Raw genomic sequence first — 23,479 nt, 5'->3', positions numbered from 1 at the left:
GAAGAAAGTCCCAGCTGTATATTACGCCTCTCCTTTTCCATATGCTGGAGCAGCAAGGACTGTGTAAAATGAATACAGACTGCACTCTTTCAGTCCCTCCCGAGTGCTATATCTGCAGTTTTAACAGGACTTGCTCACACAAGCTTAGAGTAAGTCTCAGACTACCTTTTGGCTGAGATGCCCTCTTTTTAAGAACGTTCTGGGAAATCACTTGGCTCAGAAGTTATTTGGAGAACAGTGGTTAACTACACAATCATATGGAAAGGGCCATTTGTAAGCATGATCTGGCTTTGTCACTTCTTCTGAGCAGAGGAAGCTCCAACCCTGTTTTTCACCAAAAGAGAACTCAAAGGCAACTCCTCAGTTTGGAGCTAGCATCTTCTTTCTCTGGCTTGGACTCCTCTCATGCTGGGAAAGGGGAAACCCATAAAGGCCAGGAAATGATGTACCACAAAAATGCTTGTGTTTGCAGGAGACAGGCAATACTGCTGTTTTCACAGTGACTTATGCATCAGTAGAAGAAGAAAGGATGAAATGAAACGAATACAACCACATTAAGCTCAACATACTACATTCCACTTTAAAATACGGGCAAAGCGGAAACAGGGCAAACATGTTCGTTACTGAATTTGCAACCTCTCTACATTCCTTTCACAGTTAGTAATGTCACATTAGAGAAGAGTTATCATTTACCACTTACTGCCTGAAGGTTACACAGTCCAAACAACACAAGGCCAAAGTACAGAGTCATGAACTATACTATGAAAAATCAAATTGCTCCTTCCCCATTTAATGCAGTGCACAATAATCTTTTGGTATAGCTTTGATCTCTTATCAGCTGAAGTTCTCATTATAACCTTCTAACTCAACCACTAGGAACAGCTACACACCCAGAGGAAAGCCTGTAAGAGCTGCTGCAATAGTGTGTCACAGCCTCATCACATCTAGCTTTGGGCACCCAACAAGTGCCTCAGTTAGAAATGCAACACCCGGAGTCACTCCCTTTGTAGTCAGCGCAAAAGGCTGAAGATCTGATTCATCCCCTGCAAATGCCTCTCTGTCGGATACGGAGACAACTAGAGCTACTATACTCCCAACTTAAGCAGCTCAGATAGGTTTCTAAAGTTAGGTGGGATAAATCCAGACCTTAGTGATTATCACAGACATCCATTTAGCATGAGGTTAATTGCTGAGGTTTGTATACTGTGTTGAGATGATACTCACTGAAGGAGGATCTCCCTCTGTCAGGAACTGTCTCCCACTTTTTATCCCCCTCACCAGAATCTAAGGCTTAAAAATCACATCAAAACATACACTGCTCTAAGTGCTACTAAAACATGAAAGGTTTTGATTACATCTGCTGGGAAATAAATATTTTTATTCTTTCCTCCATGCGTTCTCTCTTACTGAACAGATTTAACCGTTCTGCACCACAGTCTCAGACATATAGAAAACAAGTACACAATCAGCTTCAAATGCAGTTAATTATAAAAATGGGCTAAGATTAGTTCCAAGTCCTGATACTGCACCTTCCTATAGTTATCTGCTGTTCTGTGGGTTTTTTTAATAATAATTCCACGTCTGGGTCCAAGGGTTCCTCTTTGCTACTGCAATATATATAGCAATCCTGAATCATTTAGAATAGTCCTGGGATCTCACATATTATCATCACTAGTTAAACAATGTAATAAGTAAATGAGATTTAAGTTGACAGAACCCTGTAGATAAGAGTCAACTTCTCGTTTCATAAGTCAACATAGAAGCTTCCCTGTCATTAAACTGATCATCTAACAGCATGGCCACTATGAAACCATTTATCATATAATTTATAGTGTGTTTTTAAGATATTTGGAATTGTTATGCCAAGAAATGGTGATCTAAGTAAACAACAATTTCAGTTTGCCTTTTACAGATTTGTTTATGGCATGTGCATTATGAAAATGTATTTATTAACACACAGCTCAGAATAAATGTTTGAAATACAGTACTCAAATTAAGAATGTTGGTCTACTGCTGTCATATTTGTAAAGTAATGCTAGGTAAATAACTTACAGGGATCAAAAGACACAACAGTCCTGAGCGAACACCCATCAGCTTCAGATTCCTGCCCTTTTGCAGAAACTTAGCCTTTCTTTTCTCTAACAGTTTCTCCTACTAGAAGAGCATGGCAAATCTCTCTCTCCGGTTTCTGTCGAGAATTAAACATCCTCTGTTCCTCACAGATCTGTAGCTGGTGACATTTGTTCCCAAGTAAACCAAAAACCTAATGATTCACTAGCAGCCCTGCACACTCACTGTTCTCAGATATAAATGAGTACAGAGGGTACAAAACAAAGATAATCAGGCACTATACATCCTATGTATTACTGTATCTTCTGAACAAGAAATATTTGAGTCAGACATACTGAGTTTCCATCCAGATTCTCTCTTGTACATGTATACAAACACAACAGTTGATAAATATTTGCTGAGAATTCTGTTTCTTTATTCTGGCATCTTCTACTCAACTTCATATTTTCCAAATCAGCAAATAATTAAAAACAAAACAAACTTTTCAGTCTTTTAGTCAGTGGAATGTGCTAAGATTATGTTGTTTCCCCATTTCTATTCTAATAGGTACGAAAGCCTCCTCTGTAGCTGCCTAACACAAATATATGCATATGCAAATAATATGGCTGATATTGACTGAAACCTACCAAAAATATTTTTGTGTCCTACAAGCCTTTGAGTTTCATAATTTATGTATCCCAAGACTACTACTTTACATAGAAAGGCAGTGAATTGGCTGGAGAAAAGTTACTGCTGGAGTTCCCTAACTATCAGTGTAGGATTAATTTTATTTAATACTTTAATTATTTACTTTTGCATACCAGGAGAACAGAAAGTCTGTGTTTTGTAGGGAGAGTTTGGCTTGCTTAATTTAGAAAAACAAAGATTGGCTACAGGTACAACAGGATGTAACAAACAATGAATGAAAATGGCTATTGATTATAAGAGCAAATGTTCATAACTTGTCCATGAAAAAAATCGGTTGAAAATCAGAGACTTCCTAACCATTACAGAAGGGGTCCCCAAAATAGGGCATGTGTTTTACTGGATGTGTGTGAAAGACTTGAAAGTAGTATGTGAACACCGATCCAGTACCTAAACACTTTAAGCATAAGAATGGCTGCTGCTACTGTGGAGGTACCTAACACAAAAGCAAAAGGGTTTGCGGATTGCTATGTTAGCATATTCAGATCCTGGAACAGCTTTCCCATGGGCAAGTGGGAGGAAACTTCCCGCTTTTAAATAAATTACTAAGAACTGGAATGAAACAGAACTTGTTGTCATTCAACAGGGAAACAGACCTCATGAACCTTTATGTCCTTTACAGGTCTAGATTTCTAGATACAGAAAATGTCAAAGATTTTATATTCTGAGGGAAAAAAATGAAGAAGAAAATCTGGGAAAGGCACATGCAGGGTAGTTAACTCTGGTGACAGATCACAGTCTGCTAGTTCCATGAGGCAGGGGAACGGTAAACAGAAAGATACAGTCAATGCAAAGGAATTAACACAGAAAAGAAAGAAGGAGCAAAAAAGCAGAGGAGAAAAAAAAAGAAGATGACCGATGCCTCTGAGGCTCAGGCTGGCCGAGGGAGAGGGGAGGAGGCACAACGGCATGCAGCGCGGATGTTGCGGTGGGGAGTATCAGAGGTTGGAGTTCATGTATTGCCAGGAACTGCTGAGTTCATGCATTCCCAGGAGCTGAAGAAACCACTCTTATGAAGTCACCTCTACTACGTGGGGGGCTGGATAAATACCCTGGTAGTGCTGCCCTTCTTCCTCTACTCTCTGAGCTGGGGCAGGAGGTGTGATAGCAACTAGTGCCATTAGACACCAGCTGTCTCAGTCATCTCAAACTCCAGAGGCAGCTGGAACTCAGAACCCCTGCAGCTCATACTGTGAATTTCTTTTTGATGTGCTCTCCTTGGCTGCTAGTTCTCTCATCAGCTTTTCGTAAGGGAGATAAAAGACCATCCTAAATAAAATTTTATCCTTCTCTAAAGTGGCATCTCAGCAGTGTATGCTGGGATCCATAGCTACTGCAAAACTTGTTTGAGAATAGTGCAAAAATGAGTTCCTATTTGGGTAAATCCGAAGGGGAGCTACCACCTTTGGAGTCCTAGTGCCTTGTCAGCTGAACACTGGGAAAGCTGAGACAAGTCTGAAGTAAAAGGCCCATGACATTGTTCTCGTTCTGTTCCACAGTACGGACATACATGCTCTAGCCCACCAGTTGTAATACAAGAAACAGTTAACACACAACCCTGTACATTTCCCAGTGGAAAACTGGACACATGCTTTACTTACTGGTTTTGAGGTAGCACAGGGAGCTGGTGTCATGATAGGAGGCTTGGCTGCACTTTGAGATGGAGGCAAAGAAAATCTCTGCCCTGTGTCCGGAGGTGAAGAACAGTGAATCCGTGTTTCTAGTCTCTCAGGCTCATGCTTGTAGGATTCAAGAGGAAACGTGGGCTGCTTGGTCACTTGTGTTGGGGTAGATGGAGAAGAGGAGAGGCCAGAGGCTGTAAATGAGAATAATTACCAAAGATCAGTTCAGAAGAAAAGCAGACAGAAATCTCAGCTTTACAGTGAACCTGTATTTTTGCATCACATTTCCCCAGACTAAAAGTATGTATCTCACCTCCTCATTTATGAAAGGGAATTGCTCTGCCTTGCCTTTAAAACTCTTTTAATCATTCAACTGGTTGAACAGTCTGATCCATTTACAGGGAGACCAAGTGACAAGACGAGAGTGCTGGAGATTCGTGTTGTATTAACCTCCTGTCTGATTGCTTATTTCTAAAATGATCGTCAACACTGGTATTACTTTATTGTTATAATTTTAATACTCCTGTGAGTCTCGGGATTACCTCTATCTCATGGCACATGGCTCAAGAGCTTTAATGGTTGCTTTTTCTTCTATTTCATTATTTTAACAGTATCTCAGCCAGCAGTTAGAATAAAATTAGGAGCAGAGGCGAAACGAAACAGGGCATATTTCCCATGAGCCTCAGTCTGCTTTCTATAAGGCTCTTGGCAATGCCTTTATACAAACTAGAATTGTTTTCAGCAGCCCTTGAGGAGAAAGATTATTAATAACTTTTGCTGAAAATCAATATCAGCAGCAGATCATTTCTCTTGTGAGCATCCTGTTTTTATTTGACACGTGTTATCTACCCCAGCTGTATTTTTGGTTACGTTCTTAGGGCATTTCTGAATTGTAATCAAACAGATCATTTAAGCTATATTTATTATCCATTTAAGAAACAGCAGACATCTACAACCAATTAGAAAATTCAAGTTACAACATCTGTGTTTCCTGTTATATCTATATGTACGTCAGCAAACAAAGGATGATTCTCTTATGCCAGCATAAATCAGGACAGACTTAAATGCATAAAAACTATAAGGCTGAACAGAGCTACATATTTTTAAGTGGGCTATATGATCTCTGAATTTGGTTCACTTCTTGTACTTCCAGAGATTTGTGCAGATGATCAGTTAGTCCAGAGAGGACTCAAGTCCATCAAAAGGGAGCAGATAAGATAGCATTTAAGAAGCATAAAATCCCAAGCCATCCAAAAAAGTGTTTGAGAACATGATAATGCATCTTCATGGTAAGTCTAGCTCATCTTCTCGGTGTGAGCTTTCAAGGCTCCACCAGAGATTTTTGCACCAGAGATTTTTTCCCATTCAAAAGCTTTGCACTGGTGTACACGCAGCCTCTACTGGTCCTTCCTTCCAACCCAGGGCAAAGTGCATTAGTACAACTCACTTTATACTCATTACCTCTCGGTGTCACATTTTACCTCACAGACAGCATTTTCAAAGAAAACTTTCTATTGATGGAAAGTAAGAATAAAACTCAGTAATAACTAAGATGCTAGACTCAGAAGACTAGAAATCCAACAACTCGGGGAGGGATCTATTACTTTAAGAAACTATCACTCCTGACATACCTGGGGAAGAGTTACCATATGATTAAAGGAATTAAGGAGGAATTTAGGTAACTGTTCTTTAGCTATCATTCTTCATTGAAAACAACCTTTCCTGATGGCTTTTACATATGAAGAGAATTAACTTTAAGAGAATAGAATCACTCATCAAGAAACCTGCAAAATAATTAGGCTCTAATGTTTTTTATTTGTAGTGGTTTTAGTGGTGCAGTGTAATGCGTTTATTTCTTTCGAAGAAAATCCTAACTCTCACGGAAAAATTTTAGCTTTGCTGGAATCAAAAAGGACCCCCTACTCAGTCCCTCTCTTCAGTCCTGTTCCAGAATTGCAGCTGCCCTCCAAGGACTTCCACTTCATTTCATAAAGAGACCTGCAGCTCTGCCAACCAAGCAGCAATAACCACAGATCCAGTGGAGACTGGGTGTTGTAGGCAGATATAAACGTTGGCTAATGTGACATGCCATGGGGTGAGGCAAGAAGAATAACCCTGGTATTTTGAATCTCCTCAACTTCTGCTGATTTCAGTGGACTGGAGTGTTACACATCTTGAAGGATTAAAAGGACACCTAACTTGGCTGTTCAGTTTTTGCTTACAGACAAATTTAGATAAACAGTTCTGGGGAAGATGCTCTTCTGTGTTTTTATGGATGTACAAATGTTTCCTGAGCACTCAGACTGGGGTTTGAGGTGGATGGTGGCTGTAATTGATGCGAATGTAAAACCACAAAAAGGGAGAAAAACACCATTAGACCTTAAAGTCTTGCTGCTGGGATGTGTTCACTGTGTGCTAATGTATTCAGCAAGTCTACAAAAACCATTTCCAGTATCAACAAGCTCTGCCAAAAGAGCTATTACCAGGCATAAGGAAACCACATATTCACTGTCCTAACAAGGCTGGCCTGCCAAGTGTAGAGGACATCTATAGGACACAGGACGGTGAGGATCAAAGGAGACCAAGGAAGTAACATCTCTTACATCCTATGAAAACTATTGCCACCTCATTATAGATGTGTAACAGCACAGCCAGGACAGACAGCGTGGTTTCTATTTTATAAGAACATTCACTGGTGGTGAATCTCCTTTTCGGTGCCAGCCTTGGACACTTGTCATGAGTTTTTACAGATGAAGAGCATCTGTGACTCCAGCAACTTTCCTGGGAGCACTCTGAGCCTTAGAACTGACTGTTTCAAGTAGGCACTTAAAACATAAAGTACTCACCATCAGGCACACCCTAATATATTTGAGATTCAATTTTTCCATGACTCAGCTGCTGCACAGAGGTAGAGGGAAAATTATAATTATTTTGCAGGGTATTTGATTAAATTATGTAATTAAGCTTTTCAATCTTTGGTATTTAAAAGCCTACCTCATAGCATTATTGTGGTATCTATGTTATTTACATTTGTACAATACTGAGATTGAAAGAATCATCCCATAGGAAATGTTATTTTTATGATTATTAAAACAAAAGACTTTTGGCTACTGTGATACAGCTCAACATCCTAAACCCTACAAAGGATTTTATAAAAGCCTGCCACATAAAAGAATGAAAATCTGTAATATATACCCAGACCAAAATCAGTTCAGGAGTAACAGAAATTTGTATTAACTTTAATCCTATTGGACTGCCACCTGAACAGGCAGCATTGGTATAAATATATCGTTATATGTATGTGCAGTAGTTGCTCTGTTCTACTACAAAAGGAGTCCATTGAAGATACAAAATACAGCTATATCCCATGGATGAAAATAGTTCATTTTGGAGAAAGTATGTATAAAACAATTAAGCAGTCAAAACTAGCCAACAATTCTAGAGTCTTCTATAATGAAGCTGAAAAAATTCAAGATGTATGTAGGATTTTGGAAAACAATCTTTGAGATTGGCTGCAAAATCTACTGGTTCTGGTAACAAGATGAACTGATATGGTAAGTAATTATCTCTTACGCTAATGTTTCTTTCATCAGACAATGAAATGCATAATGAAATGTGATCTTTTCATGTTGACAATCTAAATAGCTCTTCCTTTTTCTGTAACACAAACCAAGAATTTTAGACCAAAAAATAAAAGAGAAAAAATCTAGCAGATCAGTTACTGTGTCACTGGCTAACACAAGGTTTAGTACTATGTTTTCTATTCATCGTCCCTGTCCAGTTTTAAAACAGTCCGAGAGTTTTGCTTTGTTCTGATTCATCCTGGCATTTCCTTTCTGGGGACAAAGCAAGAGTGAAAAAAGAGGGTAACTTTGTGGTCTCCGTAATTGGTGAATCATAAGTCCTAACAATTGCATAACTGAATATGCATATGAATAAGTATTCATAAGAATATATTCATACATGGTGCAAAATTGCATTAATGTCAAACAACTTTCGTATTACAGTATAACTTTGTTCAGAACATGTACGTGAGATCCTAACAGAACTAAATACCACTAGTCTTAATTTTGAGCAAAATGGGGCTATCTCTAGTTGCCTTCTCCCTGTGACAGTGTTGTCTCTGATGGCACGCAGCGATGGCCCAGCATGCAGTTCTGTGTCTGTATTTGAGCAACATCAGCCGGGATCTAGCCGCACGTCACAGGTTGGATGCGAGAGTCCTGAGAAAGTACTGCTGTAAGAGCAGAGCCCACGGCTTTGGCCCAAGTTAGCACACAGTGCTGGCTGGTATTTAGTTGGTCACAAACACATCAAGATAATGTTGCTGCTTTCACTTGTTTCTCTAGGTATTTGCAACTATTCCTTTTAAATAAAGCCCTTATTTTGCACAGCATGAAGTTCTCCACCCACCTACTTGGGCATTCTGATCCAAACCAGCCCTCTACTGATACATAACAGGAAAGGATAAAGCGCTACGTTGTCATTCGCGTACTCCCAAGGGAAGAAGGGTGGCTGCCCTCCTACATTTCCTACATTCCCTGGGTGACACCCACATTAGTTCTGTCACCTACATTTCATGCCTGACCTGGCAGGATGCATCTGGCGGTTGCTGGGAGGAAGGATGCTGCTCACAGCCTAGTGATTCCTGCCAAAGCCTCCCTTTTATATCAGCCCGTATCCAGAAAGAAAAACAGCCCCTGCCCCCATGGACCTTCGGAGCCACCTGCCCACAAATGCTTCTGCTAGGGATTGGAGGGATGTGCTAATGCTCCTCTACAAAAGGGTGGCTTCAGGTGGTTCGTAATAAAGTCACACTCCCTTCTTGAGGGCTCAAAGTATATAGCCAGCAGCCTGCTCTCAGACTTTACCTTTGTATTTGTGCGCTTAAGATGAAGTTGCTAAAAGTGGTGAGAGTTACTGGCCATGAAATACAAATCACTTTTGGAGTGTACCTCTTCCCAGGGATCACACCAGGATTCTCTCATCCTGTGCCCGATCAAGCAGATAATGCCATTGCTAACACAAAAAAGCTGTTGCTAAAATAGCTTTCCAAGTTTATATATAGGGATATATTAATTTACCATTTAGACTGAAACTTCTCAGAAAAAAACAAAAGGAATTTCCATTTGCAGTGGCTCCATGTGACACTTTTTGTCTGATTCCTTCCCAGGACAACACTGTCCTTTCACTTCCATTCTTCAGCTGGCAGTGAAACAGAGAAGGCGGCAGGCTGTGGCTGCTGAATTTTAAGTAGTTAGCAGCACAACTGAATCTGAGTTGAGCCGACTGTTCATTAAGCTGATTCACTCTTCAGACACAATACTGTGTTAATTTTGACACATAAGCAAATTGATGCAAATTATGTGAGATGAAGTTTAATGCCACTTAATGGCAATAAGACTATGAACCCATCAGCAGGTAAATGCCTACTGGCTGTTTCTATTCAAATAATACTGGTGATATTGACACTAAATGTTGTAAAATAGCTGTTAATTTTAAAAAAAATACATAAAACTAAGCCTGAAAAGTAATCTTGAGGTTTTGTAGCAAAAAATATGACAGATACTGCCCAGGAAATTTCCTGCCATATCTAGCATTTTCACTTACACACCAATTCAGGATGCCTCCTGCCCTACAAGAACTATAGCTTCTACTGTCAAAGCATATAGCCTGTATCTGTGATCAACAGAGCGTCACCCGTATAATGGCCAGGCCTTCCAGTCCTTCACCTAAGCGCCCTGGTTCCGGCCGAGCAGCATCTACCTTAGCTGCATTGGTAAGCACATTTGTTTCATCTTATTGAAACAACTCCATGTCTTTTCATGTAGCTGGTACACCATTTAATGGGAAGATTACTTGTTTCCAAAAACATCTTTCAGATTTTTTTATTAATCAAAGGAAGAGAAAAATACACCCCTTAAGTCATTAAGATATCATACACTGTCTGAAAAGTTTCACAGGGAAATGTATATTTTTGCAGTAATGATCTACTTTCTTTATATTAATTCAAACATAGTAAAGGAAACCACTCCTTACGTGGTCTCAGCCACAGAAAAACCTGAACCTGACAGCTCCAACTTTTGCTTTAGAAGCTATTTCACTTTGTAAAACCAAAGACAAAGCCATATCAGTTTCCAGGATTCAGCCTGTTCTACTCCACTTGTGGTCTATTTACATGCCTAAACAACTGAGAAAATCAGGAGCTGAAGAATTTAATTAGTAAAGTTTTGAGAATTGTTCTTCTTTCTGAAGATCTCAAGGCCCCTTTATGAGGAAAGGCTGATCAGGAGAAACACCTTCCCAACGCTGCAGCCTTTCAAGGGTTTACTGCAGGTTTCTCCTGCGCTGCTGATTAGTCAGAGGATCTTCCACCTTGCCCAGAATTGTACGTTGGTTATCTTACATTTGTTAGATGTACTGGAGAAATCTGGAAAGACTTGACACGTTATGTCAGCATGGCTTACGGAACATAACTGAAATAGTATTTCATCTCCTTAGACCAGCTTTTCAAATACCCACCACCTGGGAAGAGCAAGCAGGCTACACCACCAGTCTCAGATAAAGGGGGCTTTGCAGGCCTTGAGAGGTTTCGGTTTTGTGTTGTTTTGCCTCTTCAGGGTGCGCTGCGAGGTTCTGGATACGTTACCAAAGCAGTCATCGCCTCTGCACTGTCAGGCTGGATCAGTCCGACAGGCTCCCAGCCGTGGGGGATATACCCTGCAGAGCTCCCCTGGCCCCACTGCACAAGCATCCTTGCAGGCGGTTTCTACCCTCTGCTCCCAGGCTTAGCACCTTTTTGAGACTGAAACCTCCACAGGGACTCTGCGTTTTCACACTTAGTTCTTAACAGTTACTCTCTACAACTAGATGAGTTTCATCACTTTGGGGTTTGCATTGACTGTTTTCAACAGACTTGCATTTGTCCTTTATTCAGCAGACAAATTTCTATCAGAGTATGTGAGTTGACTGGGGGCTTGATGGTCGGGAGAGAGGTGGCTATCAAGGGCTGTGAACTTGGGCTCTTAGGGCTCTAGGCAAGCTGCAGGAAGTAGTACATAGGATCCAGACATGTATACAATTATGAATTTGTTGCTTTTAAAGCAACAGATACGTGGGATCCAAATGCAGCAAACAGACCAGAAATCCTGGCGTAGAGCATCCCTCCCAGTGGGATTTTTCTAGTTCTCATTGGCAGGAAGGTTCCAGCCTGGCTTCTAACTCCTGATTTTCTGCCACCCTCTCTCCTTTGTCTTGCAAATAGGGAAGAGAATACTGTGGACAGCTAACTCATAGCAAAGAAACAGAGATCACCAAGGAGCTTGATGGCAAAGAATGGCTTTTTTGGGGGGTTGTTTTTTTTGAGACAGCCAAATGCACATTCCAGTGCTGTTTGACAGCTTGACAGGTGATAAATGAAGAGGTCCTGGGCATGGTTGAGGCAGCCACTGAATAAGTACCTGAGCCAGGCATAAGCAATTAGCTCAGCATGGTAATTACATCAAGAGACTCAGCACCAAGACTTTACCAGGCACCATATGGCTGTGGCCAGCACACACTGTCGGAAACACAGGCAACATGTACCTTGGCAGCACAAGTGCCAGTGATAGGAGCAAAGTATTAGCAGTGATCCTCAGCAGGTAACAGCACGATGGGGAAACATCCTGTAGAACCACAAGAAGCAGGAGGAGGAGGTTTGGGCGTGCATCTCTATAAGAAGCACACGTGAGCAAAGAATGCTTCATCCTCCTGTGTGTCCATCACCCACAAAGCATGGGGTCAAGAAGCTTGCAAATACCAGCTTTTCACTTTCTGAATCACCTGGCTGACTTTCCAGTCCTGCCACTGAGAGCAGAGCAAGAGGATTTGACGAGTGTCACCTTCCAAACGGCTCCTGCTGTACACAAACCCAGGACTGCCGATAATGGGATAGGACGTTCTGCAACCGCTGCCTGGGGGTAACTGCTGGGGTATAACAAAAGCTAACTGTGCAGCACTGTGATACCTATCTAAAAAGTCACTAAAATAAAAATCAATCCCTCCATTCAAACTGTGCTGGAAAGACACATGACATTTGTGCAAACCGCGAGTTTCTTTTTCTGATCCAAACTAGATGACTAATGAGCATAAGCCAATCCATGCAAATAAGCCACGTGCAACAGTTGGCCCTTATCAACATACTGATAACTGCTGAAAGAAAAGTCTCCTCTGACTTCCCAGCCCCGTATCAGCACGTTAGCCGGGCATAGCACTACATCACATGGCAGAGATTCACATGGTCACTTGTACTATGTGCTGGTTAGAGCCGGCTGCTGTGAGAAACAGTGCCTACAGCAGAGCTACTTTATTTACTTAATACACCACCTGGCATTTAAACTTTCACAGAGTACTTTGTGTTCAGAGGCTTTAATGAAATAACTTTTGTTTTCTATTTTAGCAAAGACGTCTGGCTGCTAAAGCTAACATTTAACAGCTCTTTCCACATTAACCTCAGTTGTCCTATCTAGGCTTTCTTTGCTGTTTTGAGCCAAGCTGAGTTAAATGCTCCCCTGCCGTTACAGAAAGCTGCAAACTGCCTGTCTTTGGTGACACTTCAGTAGCCAGCACTGTCTGTCTCTCCAGCACCCTGTCCTCTGCTAGAGGCTGCTATAACTGCTTTCTGCCCCGGCACCCACTCCCTGGTTTTGCACAGCAAAGCTTCCAAAGCACAGTTACCATCGTCATCGTTCGTGTTTTGCTTCTGGTAGCACCCACTGCATGCAACGTGCTTCACAAACATAAAAGATAACACAGGCCCCGACCTGAAGGGTTTACATTTTGTGAGGCAAAGGAAAAGAGGAGGAAAATTAAGGGGGGAAAGGTGGGAGGGGGAATGTTGTATGCACAACATATAAAGACAAGTTTGGAAGTAATTACTTGCTTGTTCTGATGCTTCATTTCACACTTACGGATTTCATACTTAATCACTGCACTAAATGTCAGTTTTTCAAAAGCAGCTGCTTGGGGGGTTGCAGAATAGGGTAAGTTGTTGCTTCTCCTATGATTTACGATACGCTCTTCCAATGTAAATTTAAAAAATGAGGGAACTGAGGCAAAGATTTTCTTAGCTTGCTTGTTCTGCATCAGTGCCTTAACCACGTACCTTATTTCTGTAACATGCTAAAGGAGAGGAACACCCCATAGAAACTGAAAAAAACCCCAAACATTTTACAAATCTGTCATTAGAGGTCCAAGTTAATGAAAAGAACAGTCTAAATCCGAGCCTGCAGAACCCCACTGAAATCACTGTGGGTGATTTCATCTGCACAGTACATCTACTCTCTGTGTAACCGAAAGACAGAATATTAATGCACATAAAGACCACTAGGATATCCATTTACAGTGTACGCATGAAAGCCCCAGGGCTGGCGCCAGGGGAATGCGTACTGTAATGCTGCACACAGCCACGACCGCGCAGCAAGTAGGCAGGCGTTCAGACTGTGCCACTTTCTGAGGTTCGGAATAGCAGGTTATAAGGCTGTCAGAGCAGAGTCTTCAGGACTCAGGTCCTGGGACCTGCTCTCTATTTAATTTATCAGTTTGCATTAGCCTCAGTTTCCTACTCTTACAATGAAGAAAATAGCTCTAGACGTGCTAGTAAAGGCATCAGAGTTACAGCTGGATTGCAAGTCTTGCAGCACTTTACTTTTGTGTTATTTTCTGCAATGCTTACAAGGGCACTGAGGTGAGAGTAATTAAATATTTGCAAAGTGCTCCAAATCCTCAGGAAAGCTGTAGCTAGAGAATGAAGCTGTAATTTGCAATTTCTTTACTTCTGAAATTCATGTTTTTCATTATTAAAAGAACAAAAAATCTCCCTCATTCTAGCTCTTTTCAAAATTCAACAGGAGTCCAAGCACTGCTTCAGCCTGTGGCATTTTCCTCTCCCCACTGTGTCTGACTCAGACTTCTGTCTCATCATAATTCCTATCTTGCTAACCTGGGAATTAATCTTTTTTGTGCACACATGGCACAGCAGAGATGACACAGCGCTCTCTAGCACACCTACCAAAGCCTTCTGAAGAAATAACTAATGACTTCATGGCTCTTGTTTGATTGAAAATAAATTGCTATGGGCCTGCTCCTGTTCCTTATGCCACTGGGTAGTATAATTTCCATTGCCTTCATTGGTACTGGATCATGCTTTTAGTTGAACATTAGTGCAGTAAATGGCTGCTTTCTCTAGACACTAGCCTGCTCCGAGACTAACCCTCTCCTTCCCATGAAATGATCCACTCAACACCGGCTTTCTTCTGCCTTTCACGATTAGATCTCGAAGTGATGTAGGTTACAACTGACCTCAAATCTCTGTCCTTCTGGTTAGTTCTAATCCAGACTGGTCTCCCAATGCAGTACAAACACAAGCACAAGGATGAGGGCAGCAGGAAAAGGGCCAGGAAGAAAGCAGAATCACTTTGTACAGTGGCATTGCTGGTTTATACCACTTGAAGTGTACAGAAAACAACAGCCCAAGTTTTGCTAACAATTGCTATGAACAGAGCTGTCCATCTAGGATCTGGCTGAGGGCACGAGGGAGAAAAAAAGGGAGAAGGTGGCTGCACAGCCGTGTACCAAAACCACAATTATATCAAAAGACTTAAAATATGCCCTGAATCGGGAGGGACTTATCTACCACTGGCAAGTCCACACTTCCCATATATGAGGAATCAGTTACCAACTTACTTTCTTCTCCCAGCACAGAAGCTGGGTAACCTTAAAATCAAATGAAGCCCTGTCCTCTTGCTGTGATTCTCCACACCCTTACCCATAAAGTAAGTACTGTCATGATACCCAGCAATTAAATGAGGCTGAAGAGCAGCGATATCACATCTGTACCTCAAAATCTTCAGGATGGAGCCAGGAGTTACCCCAAGAGGCTATCCGAGGTATACTAAAAGGTATGCCTACAAAGTTTTAGATGCTGGTGTTGACACAACTGTGCAAGTCAAACATGGTTAGCCAGCATGCTACATGCTCAACAGAGCCATGAGCACTTTGGCCCATCCTACTTAAAGAGTTCAGCAAGAAACGAATCCCTACTTTATTAACAAAAGCCTAAACGGAACTTTAAACACATACCTGGATAAATATCAGTTAGATGAAATGAACACTTACCCTGGGATATTTAATGATTCTATCATTTTGGAGGTCCCCTTAAACTCCATTATCTTATTCTTCTTACCTGCCTATCGTAAAATTCAAACTCATGGGAGGGGACTAAACTTCACTGATGTCCATTGCATTGGATCAACCAACACCTGGTCCAATTTTATATCTCTATTGCCAAGTGTTTATATTGACCACACACATTTCTGGTATTTCTGCACCAACTACATGACGCAAGGTTGGCCTGTGCCTTCCCAGCCACATATGCTTTCTTGACTCCTGATCTGCCTCCTTCTTCTGCAGACCAAGCACCTCCTCTCCTCTCTACGCTTCCTGCTAAAATGTTACATCTAACGCTCCACTTCGGGTCCACTAGAGACTGATGCTATTAGAATAAGTTAGAGGAATTCCTCACACATTTCCTTTTTTCTTCTTATTTCACCTTCTGTTTGCAGGCTGACTTAAACCTTCCTCATCCACTTGCCTACTCACCAGAGCACCTGCAAGACCAGCCCCCAAAAGCATGCCACCGGCCACCGGCTGGCTTCCTTCACTTGCCTGCACAACAGGTTGCAGCTGATACCTCCTCTCAACACCCAGCTCTGGGGTGCTGCAAGCTCCTGGCAGGAAAAAGCACAAGTGCCCTTCAGTAGAGCATGCTTACATTTTTCCAAAGGGCTGGCCAGGCAATTTTCCTCTCCAGGAAATCCTTCCCCTCCCTTGTCATCCAACCCCAGCTTCAACCCACAGCCCATCCCAGGTCGCTATTAGAGCATGCCTCCAGCACATGACAGCAGTCACATTCCTGGCTTGTTTTACTCCTCAGAGCTGTCATCCTGCTATAAAGTGTATGAAAACAGTAGGAGCCAAAAGGACTGGGCATGTTGAAAGAGAGTACCTAAATAGCAGACTCTCTGGAGCAGGGACACCTTCATGCCAGAGATTTCCCTCAGTGGGGAAATCTGATGTATTTAAGGAGATCTACCTTTGCCCTTTCATTCTGCCTTTCCCTCCCACGACACCAGTTCTCATCCTTTTGCAGGTGTCTCCCTAAGTCCTGGGAGACTTCGGCCCATCAGCTGCAGACAGGCAGTTCACACTGACACTCTCAACTATCCTTATTTCACACTCAAGTCAATACTCTAAAGCGGGCTAGCAATTTCACAGCCATCGCTTCAGTCCTCAGACTCGGGAAGGCTGAGCCATGTCTGTTCACGTACAAGACAAACCCAGAGGACTAGCACACTTTAAACTGCAGACGCTAGGCAAATTCAGCAGCCATAAAAATCACGTAAGGCGAACAGAGTGCTTGGTGCTTCCATTGCATCAGGAAAAAGCTCAGTGCATCTCCAAGCAGGTACATTTGAAGAGGCCCTTCCTCCAAGTTTGCTACCTCTCTGACTAGGACCAGGCAATATCTGAAAGCTCAGACATAAGAGATGCAGACAAATCTATGATATGAACGTTAACATACTACAAGGGGAAAAAGCAGAAACAACTCCAACTGGCTAACGTGCCAGAGAAGAAAAGCAGGTCTTAAATATCTCATCTCAGTATCTCCTTCCCTAGATGGATCAGTAAGAAAGCTACATCCATTCCTAGAAGATGTGCATTAGAGAACAACCTGTGGGCAGTGATCTGACCGTCTGCCCTATTGTTTTTTGTAATTCTACAACGGTCAAGGAAAGGAAATGTACAGAAGACACCTATGCCCTTTTATTTAAGGCTTTAACCCTTCAAGGATCTGTGCACACAGGGGCAGACGTGGAGAGGGGCTTCAGAGGAGGCTGCGAGGAGGGAACCTGAGGGCAGGACCAAACTTCCTGGGGAAGGGATGGCCTCACCAGTCAGGACCAGATCGAGCAATTGGTGAGGCTGCTGCAACAGCCCTGGCAGAGCTGCTCTAATGCTGCTCTTCAACTCAGAGTAGATGATTACCACAACCTCCACCCCACCGCCCTGTCCACCGACACAGCTGGAAACGGACAGGGTTCAGGGCTTCGAACCAGGAAAAAAGTACGTTCAACCTAAAACCTTCTGAAGAGCAGGAGGCCTCTTCGCAGGACAGGCGTGATCCCGGCAAGAGGAGCGGGTGCTTCGCTGCTAACCTGCCCCGGCCCCCTGTGGAGGTCTGTGCGATGCACAGGCAGCCGAGCAGGGTGCTGGTTATGCAAGTCCTGACTCAGATGTCACGGAGCAAAGCCAACACCGCAAAGGCCGCGGTGAACAACTGTCAAATGATAAAAGATTTCAGTCACTGCTGACTGAAGCTGGATTTAACCTAGCAGGGAAAGGCTTTGTATCTCATTACCGACCCGCTGCGTCAGTCACTTCCCTCCCCAGCTGCACTATTTTGACCTCATTTCTGAAAATAAGTTATGAGCTGTTTTCTCCTTGTAACGAGTAACTATTGCACTGGAAAGCTGGTTGTTTTCAGTTGTTAAAGGAAGGCAGTGCTGCAACCTATTCCTCGAAGCACGGGCAGCTCTGGACAAGAGCATCACTACCCCAGTCCCTGCATATCCCCTAGATACCCAGGACTCCCACTCAGAAAGCCATTTAGGTTGAATCTGCCTCCACAAACAGACCGTGACAAGTTTTCAGGCACTTCTGCAAGTAGTAAACCACATCTATTACCCTAGTTTACTGAACATTGGCAAAAATGTATTTGATGCTGAGAGTCATCTGCTGCTGCTCAACACAAATGAATCAGTCAGATGGTGAAAGACCAGCTGGCTTTAAAGAGCCATCCAGATAAGGGTTTGTGGCTGATAGCTCATTAGCTGAGCCAGGTCTTGCAAAAACCAGTCGAGAAAGGGGACTGGTGTCTAGTCCTTCCAGTCCAGATGCAGAGGACATAAGATGAGGAGACTGTACTTGCCAAGAAAACCACATCCTTTGCTTTCCTGAGCCTCTATTTTTTCTGACAGTTGATTATGTTCCTGACACCTCCAGAAAAATAGAAGATGACACTGCAGAGACAGCATGAACATATGATCCGTAACTCCTACCAAAAGCTTACAGATTGACTGCAAAGAACATCAGGAAGTTCTGCAATGTTCTCCTTTCAAGAGAGGACAGGATAGTACTGAATAACGCTCATGGCTCTCCAAATGTTTCCCTAAGATTTATCCTTACAGGCTCTTGTCACATTAGGGGGCTTCAGCAGTTCATTTGCACCACTCGTTCCATCACACTGTAAAGCTGTGGCCCCAAGAAGCTTTTTTTTTTTCTCTTTTTTTTTAAACTGTTGCATTGATTGAACAGATTTACTCTGTCAAAGTTTCACCACTGTAAAAGCAATTCAATCACTGTTTTGTGGAAGGTAGCTGGTATTTAGCCGGCACTTTTTTCTTGATGCAGGATTGAACATGAAGCATCACCCTGAAGTTCTGTTGAACTTGAACGGGATCCGTCTTGGAACAACTCAGCTGTATCAGTGTTGGACCATGGCTGGTACAAGCTGAACACCAGCCCAGGCCAGCTGAGACCTCCGGACCATCACGTGGCTGGCCACTAGCCTTGCAGAGTTTACGTCCAAGGTATTCACACTACGTGGAGCCAAATGTGGGATCTCTGACAGCGTTTGCTTTAGCCCTGTCCGTCCCAATGATGCAAAAGGAGTGCTCAGCCCTATTCCAAGCACAGATTGTGCCGGGTTCTGCCACCCCACAAAGTCCTGGAGTTTGGGTGAAAGCAACTTCCTAGCACAGACTTGAAACTTTACAGGGTTAAGACCAGCAAACACAGTTTTTGGAGAAGGCACTGACTTCCATTCAACTGTGGCAGCAGCAAGAGTGGTAGTAGGATTAAACCAAGATGAGACAGGAGCTGGGTGTGCTGGTACTACTGGTATGGAGCAGGCAGAGCAGGAAGGTTGACAGCTCAGGAGCTGGGGGAGCAGTTTCACCAAAATTATGATTATTTGTGTTACTCTGTGCTCTGAGTGCATTGCTTCATCTCGGCAAACAAAGCCACAATGAAATTAAAGGGCTCTGACAGCGAATCAAAACTATTTAATGTGAAGGAAAATAATCAGACCTGGATGGGGGGCTTGGGCACAGCTGGCCGCAGGAGGAGGTGAGTGCTACAGAAACAAAAAGGGTATCAGCCAGAGCGGACTTAGCCACTAAAATGGCCAAGGTAAACAAGGCACAACCTTTGCTAGGCCCTCAGCAGTATGCAATTGGAAAAAGGATCCCTGACAGACATAATTATGTAACTTTGTCATTGCTGAGACACGACGGCTCTAATCGATGACCTTCCTTCCCCATGCCCTGTGTCCCACCAGTGGTGAAAGTGCTCCCAGCCACCGCACACCTACGTACAATGGCAGCGTGCAAGAAATGCATAGAAATAAATCCATGCAGGAACAACAGAATACGTTACTAACTGTATTTTGTTTCATTCATTTGATCTGTCACCTGAAATCAATCAAAATCCAAAAGAAAATATCCCAAACCTGTGCTTAAAAAATATGTATCACGTTGTTTTCATTCACATTGATGAATCCTTTTCCATTTTTCTCTTGTTGATGTCTAAAGCTGGAGTTTTAATGACATTTTGCTCTGGCTCTGTTTTCAACACCACTGATGATAAATACATGCCAGCAGCCAGCTGAAGCAACAGTTGCTGCAGATCCAGTGTCAGAGTGTGACAGACATGTGGACGGCTGCTGTAGATGGGAGGACACGCAAGCGGGGACCCTGTGATTCCCGGTCACGTGCCACAACGTGATCAAGGAAAACTGGCTCAGTCCTTTCCCTCGATCTCCTTCCTCTCCTCCTCCCCTTCCCGAAGGAGCTGTCGGCTTTCTTCTCTTGCACTTGGAGCCATTTGGTTTGGCTGACACAGGGGATTTACCTCAACTAAATTAAACCAAGACAGGAGAAATGTGTGCTGAACACAAGGAAACTATCTGCCAGCAATATATATGAAGTGAAGGGTGCAGGAAATGCCTCAATATTCACAGCCATCCATGGCCATGTCATCCCTCCTTTACTCAGCTCTGGGCTCTCCCAGAGACCTTTCAGGCAGATCTAAAACCTTTAGCCAAGGGCTTGTCTGGCTCCCCAGAAGGCTCTCCTTCCTCTTTACTGAGCAACGATGCTGAGGAGGGCGAGGGTCCCCTTTCCCACCTGCTTGCAGGTGTTTCTTTACTGTTCCCACTCTCTCCGGAGCTGCACTCTGCCCAGTTCTTCTCTTCCTCCACCCCTCCTCCTCGTCTGTCGATCCCTCCTCCAGCACCCGATGAACAGGACCCAAATTCAGGACTAAGTTTGGAAATAATCATGCAATTGCACTGGCAGAAAACAAGTGTCTTTGACAACATCAGTAGCAGAGACGAGGACCTTGCTGGGAGCCAGGTGCTGTCCTTGGGGGGGGATTTCATTCCCTCGTGAAGATTACAGGGCCGATTTGTGCTGAAAATGCTGACTTTGCTATGTCCTCCTATATCCCCACGGGGATTACAGGACTCTATTAACAAACCTCCTCCTTCCCCTCCTCTGCCGGGAGCATCCTGGCACTCATGGTGCTCCCGCTCTCATGATTTGCTGGGGAAGAGGAAGCAGGAGCACAATGTGCTCTCACCATCACCCTCTCCGCGACCAGTAGCATCACCTATGCATGAGCTGGTGCTTGCCGAAGTATGGGAAGGTCAGATGGCTCAAAGCACAGAGCCAGATTTTTGCAGATCCCAGGAGAATCGGCATCAACTACAAATATGTCCCTTCAGCTATGCAATATTACCGCCAATCAGCTATGCCATCCCAAACTACTGAGCGCTTTGCAGAAAAAAAAAAGCCAAAAACCTCACGATAGAGCTCTTCTACAGCAGATTATTAACAACTTCATAGATCCCTTCCAGGCTGCAGTTTGCTTTTTCTGTGAAGAGAAAGTTATTTGCCAATACAACTGCCTTAAAACATGTGGCAATGCATATTTCATCTCTTAAAAGTGATTAATACATTTGCTTAGAACAAGAGGCATTTTTAAAGACCAAAGCCAACATTTGGTGGTGGAGGCTTTGCTAAAGCAACATGGAGTCATGATTCAGCACGGAGAAGTTCTTCCTAGGTAAGTTGTCCGGCCACAGAACTACTTAAAGTGTCAGTTTAATGCAATAAGGTTGTTTATACCTGTAGCACGCTGCATATCAGTTGATCAAACTGCAACTTCAAAGGGGTCTCAAGTGCTTGGATGCAGCAGTATGGTTAATTAATAATGTAAAACAAAACTCGACAAAGGCAAGACATCAGCAGTAGAGTATATGGGGCTCTGCAGAAATTAGCTTCCATTAGACTTAATCAGAGCAGCATTTCTCATTCCCTTGAGAACACAGATGCAATTTATCCCTTGAGCTACACACTCGCTTTTGGAGTCAGCCCCATTGTATCATTTACATCAAACATGTAGAGCATTATCCGCAATAAGATGTAGACCAAAATAACAACCTACACATCTCGGTTCATTAAACCATGATTTATATGCTCCCAATGGCTAAAAGTTGCTCTTCAAACAGGGGGCAGAAGCACAAACTAGTCCATTACCTTCCTTTTCTGAGAGGCCCCAGCAATGCCGTCAGCACATCCCCATTCCTCGGCAGAGACGTGCATTAATTCATGACTTTTCCTGGGCAGCCAGGGCTGGCCGAGTTCCCACCGCGCCGAGCTGGAATGCGAAGCTGCCCCTTCCTGGCAGGCTGCTGGGGTCAACCTCTGCCATTGACTCAGCTGCCCCTGTTTGCACTTCGGTTGCTAATTGGACCCCTCTAACACCATGGAGATGACTCCTGCTCAAATATTTGGCTTCACGAGAAGCCAACTTGCAGATAACGCGTAAAACGGAACGTGGCACAGAAATTCATGGGAAAAGCACATGCTTATCATGATGGTAACACATGGGATGTCTCTAGTCTGTAATGTGGCTAATCGTGGCTTTGTTTGTTTAGGTTTTTTTTTCCCTAAAGACAAACTTTCTCACTTTAGGGAGCTTTCAGATCTGATCTGCTTTCCATCTTCTATATATTTCATCCCACTTGGATAATGAAACAGATTCTCCTTACTCCAAGTGGCACCTGGGCTTCCCAGTTCTCCCACACGAGTGGAAAGCTGCAGTGCACAGGTCTGCACTGCAGACAGAAACAGATGGTCTGGATTTTATTGAAATGTCACGAAACCTTCTTCCTTACATTAGCATCTGTAAAACATACGCATTTCAAAAATAAACCACGTGCGCTATTTTCATTTCCCCCTGCTCCAGTCCTACCCCCAGGGGATCTTTATGCCTTGCCTCTAATGTAGACCTTATTCTTTCTGGCTGAGGATGCCAGGGTCCATCTCCACTTCTATGAGGAGGCCTAAAAATGTCCCCAGCCATTCTGCTCAAGATGAGGGGGGGTGTTTCTGTGATTTCCAAACTGAGTTGCTGCCCTTGTTCAACGCTTCTCCCAAAAAACTCCCTCTGGGATTCACAGGGGGTCATTTATACATTAATAAGCCAATGCAACTAATCTGGGCCTGGATTCTTAGGGTGTGTGGGTCTACTACATACAGACCATTGTTTCCGAATAATGTAGCTTCTGCCGGCCATAACACCATAGAGTGGCCAAGCTAACCTTGGTCCCAAATACCTTGTTTTGCTCAGGGTATGTTCAGATCCGCTGGCACAAACGCTGCATCTCGCACTCCGAGTACGGTATAGCAACACCAACAAGCTGTTCCTCACCTAGAATGTAAATATAACCCAGCATTTCAATAGCTGTGTTATTATAAGTGGCCTTGATATGGCCACAGCAGAGCTACCAAAACACTGGATTAGACGTAGATGTTTTACAAGCTGATCCAATTTTAACTCATTCATTTATTGGCATCACACGCGGTTCAGCTACCTTGCTTGAATGTTGCACAACCAAGAACAAGAGGCAGTATTTTCAAAAAGTACCATGCCTAGAGCTA

The 23,479-nt window shown here is 43.3% G+C and overlaps 1 protein-coding gene across 6 annotated transcripts in view; it reads right to left on the bottom strand.

Moving 5' to 3' along the window:
* Nucleotides 1–23,479, bottom strand: part of PRKAG2 (protein kinase AMP-activated non-catalytic subunit gamma 2) — a 226,541-nt gene that overhangs the window by 71,747 nt on the left and 131,315 nt on the right. For all 6 annotated transcript variants that reach the window (XM_041122702.1, XM_041122703.1, XM_030010416.2 and 3 more), the window contains one exon: nt 4,356–4,570. In XM_041122702.1, coding sequence (XP_040978636.1) covers nt 4,356–4,570 — 215 coding nt within the window. The remainder of the gene's footprint in view (nt 1–4,355; nt 4,571–23,479) is intronic.

Source organism: Aquila chrysaetos, chromosome 3 (assembly GCF_900496995.4).
Source record: "Aquila chrysaetos chrysaetos chromosome 3, bAquChr1.4, whole genome shotgun sequence".
NCBI classification, from domain to species: domain Eukaryota; kingdom Metazoa; phylum Chordata; class Aves; order Accipitriformes; family Accipitridae; genus Aquila; species Aquila chrysaetos.
Note: the sequence above shows the minus strand (reverse complement) of the source record. Positions and strands in the feature narration are given on the sequence as shown.